Source organism: Mangifera indica, chromosome 5, assembly GCF_011075055.1.
Source record: "Mangifera indica cultivar Alphonso chromosome 5, CATAS_Mindica_2.1, whole genome shotgun sequence".
NCBI lineage: Eukaryota > Viridiplantae > Streptophyta > Magnoliopsida > Sapindales > Anacardiaceae > Mangifera > Mangifera indica.
This window is the reverse complement of record NC_058141.1, coordinates 2,613,623-2,616,460: the sequence shown is the minus strand read 5'-3', so window position 1 is coordinate 2,616,460 and position 2,838 is coordinate 2,613,623. Positions and strand designations below refer to the sequence as shown.

Here is a 2,838-nt window from a genome sequence, read left to right as displayed (position 1 = left end):
TATGAAAAGAAAATTTAAAAGCTTAGTGTGAATGCATGGAATGCACGGTGAGCCGCATTCATTGCCTTGGAGGAAATTTTGTCTATATAAACAACTTCCCTCTTTCATTGTAATGTAGAGTGAGGCACCCTTTTAATCATTTTAATTCATGCTTCCTGCGTTCTCTTTTCATTCTCCTGCTTTCATTTACTTTGTTTCCCATCTTTTTCTGCTTAAGCTTTTTTGTAATTATAAAATCTTTTACTCAAAAAATCTTTATCATATTTATAACACATATAACATATTTAGTCTGACAAAATATATCAAGCATTGTCATATCGAATTGCTAAGGCTGTTGGATGTATATATAAAATTATTAAAGTAAAATGAATTAAAAAAATTAAAAAAAAAACCTATAAACTTATTAGTTTTTCTAAAAAGCCAAGGATGGTCCCCTGCCTGGCTCCGTCGGTGGATACATCGCAAATTATTTATCCCTTAATATTCTCTCTCCCGCTGTCACTTAACTAAGTTAATCGCGGTTATATATATAACTATTTTAAATATATAATTATATTTATTATTATATAATTAAATATTATTTTATTTTAATTTAAAATCAATTAATTATATAAATTAAAATATATATATATATTTATATATTTAAAATAAATATAGATAACTTTCTTATAAATTAATATATATATGGCCATCTTCGGATTGTGGACCAACTCATAATTAAATAATATCTTCATTCATGGGACACAATAGACAGCCACACATGACTGTCAATTTAGATAAACAAGCGCTTCTACATACATCAAATATGTAAAACAAATTTAACCGCATATCAAATAAAAATTTAATCTTAGACTATTTTGTACAATTTCAATGCATTCAACCTCTTTAATCCATTAATACTCGTAATTTTTAATATGTAAAATTATGTATTATTAGTTTTAATTCATATTTATCAAATTATATATAAATAAATCATCTAAATATATAATTAAATATTTAAAATTAGATTAATATAATTTTATTAATTTTTAATTCTTCCTTATTCTCCTCCACCATTAACTTAAGAAATATAATACATTTCTCCCACCGAGGATTTTCTATCTTTTCATGCCACCTTCCACGTAAGGAGGAACAGCTCCCATGGCCACTTCCCGATTTCGTCTTTCAACGTTACCGTGCCATCCTGGAGAAAGTTCCAAGACGATCAGAAAATGATAATTCATAATTTAAAATTCAATTATCCATTATATATATATACATACCAATGGACATGTCAAATCCTCGGCTTTGGAGCTCGCGATATTCTTGACAAAGAGCACAGGACTCGCAGCAAAAATGAACCAAGCAGTCGCAACAAGGGCTCTCTTCCAGCTTGAACTGCTGCCGCATCTTCGTGCGATAAAAGCAAGAGTAGCAAAAGGTACAACCGGTCACCGCAGCAAGTAGACAATAAAGCACTCCTGCTGTACCACAAGCTGCAAGAAAAACCAACCGTAGGTTGTATGATATTTATTTCTAACGTAAAATCATTCAATTTAACTCCCTCGTATTTTAACTCATTGGTAGTTGATGGCTTACAGGTATATCCTTGGTCAGCAATCTCAGCAACTCGTCCAAAAGTGACGCACGGACACCAACAAGTCAAGCAGCCTGTTAAACAATAAACAGATTAATCATTTTGAAACCTTGAGGTGGTTGTCGGCAAGAAACTCTTTGGAATTTGGAATAATGAACTTACAGCTTGAGCAGTCAGAAAAGCAGTCACAAAGCCCAGAAGACCAATCTCCCAATCTGGGTTGGTGCTGAAAGCCTTGAGCCACCGGGACTCCGGTTGCTGCGCCATACTGATCAAAGTTCTGATTGGGGTTTGTTGAATTCATGGTGTTGAAGGATTGAAATTCTATTGCAAATGGTATAAGAGGAAAGTTGATATGGTGGATAAGCGTCCTTGGTGGGTTTATATAAAAACTCTTAAGCATCCTTGGTAGGTTTACTACTGATTCATTGTTTGAAAACATACTGGCCCGCTTGAATCGACAAAGGCAAAGTCTTTCAACTTTTGAGACCCGTAACAATGTATGCGTCCAAAACAATTAAAGGAGTTGACAGAAGCGACCCATTCAGACAAGACTCCAAAAAGTATATGTTTCATAATTTCCAAATTCCAATTTCCAATATATTATAGTGGATGAGAAACAACTCTGAGTCCCAATATCTACTTTTTCCAAATTGTTTTAAATAAAAAATTATTTTTCTTAAGATCAGTAATTTCAAGTTAAAGATAATTTAAATTTATGACTAAAATTTATGAAAATTTTGATTTATTGATAAAATGATATTAATTTATTGAATAATAGATAAAATGATGTTATTTTATCCATGAATCATAAAATAAAATTATAAATTCAAATTGAATCAAATTAAACTTTATATAATTCAAATTTGATTTAGTTTAAAAAATGAGTTTTCATTCTAGCTCAATTCTAAATAAATTTGTGTCGGGTAGTTTCTAATATCAAGTGAACTTAGTTTAGGTATAACCTTATGTATTTTAACCAATGTTTTCATGTGTACGTGTGCTAATTGGATTAAAAAAAATATTCAAACTAATTTTGACTCATTAAAATATAAAATTAAAAATTAAAAATTAATTTAAAGTAAAAATGAATTTAGTCCAATAACACATATTATGTTAATTGTAAAATTTTTTATTTTTATTATAAGGTACACGCTAACATAGAAATTTGATTGAGATAAACTATCTATTGAACATTAAATCGATGGGTTTGGACTTGTTTGATTATACTTTATCCGGATTCAAAATTTCAATTAAGTTAA

The 2,838-nt window shown here is 29.8% G+C and overlaps 1 protein-coding gene across 1 annotated transcript; it reads right to left on the bottom strand.

Annotated features, from left to right (window-relative positions):
- Positions 1–714: 714 nt before the first annotated feature.
- On the bottom strand, positions 715–1,965 carry LOC123216146 (protein PLANT CADMIUM RESISTANCE 2-like). Its single transcript, XM_044636514.1, has 4 exons — positions 1,739–1,965; positions 1,579–1,650; positions 1,263–1,475; positions 715–1,183 (listed from the first exon to the last, which is right to left on the bottom strand). Exons 1-4 carry the CDS (start codon positions 1,878–1,880, stop codon positions 1,098–1,100), a joined length of 513 nt encoding a protein of 170 aa, XP_044492449.1. The 5' UTR covers positions 1,881–1,965; the 3' UTR covers positions 715–1,097.
- Positions 1,966–2,838: the final 873 nt, after the last annotated feature.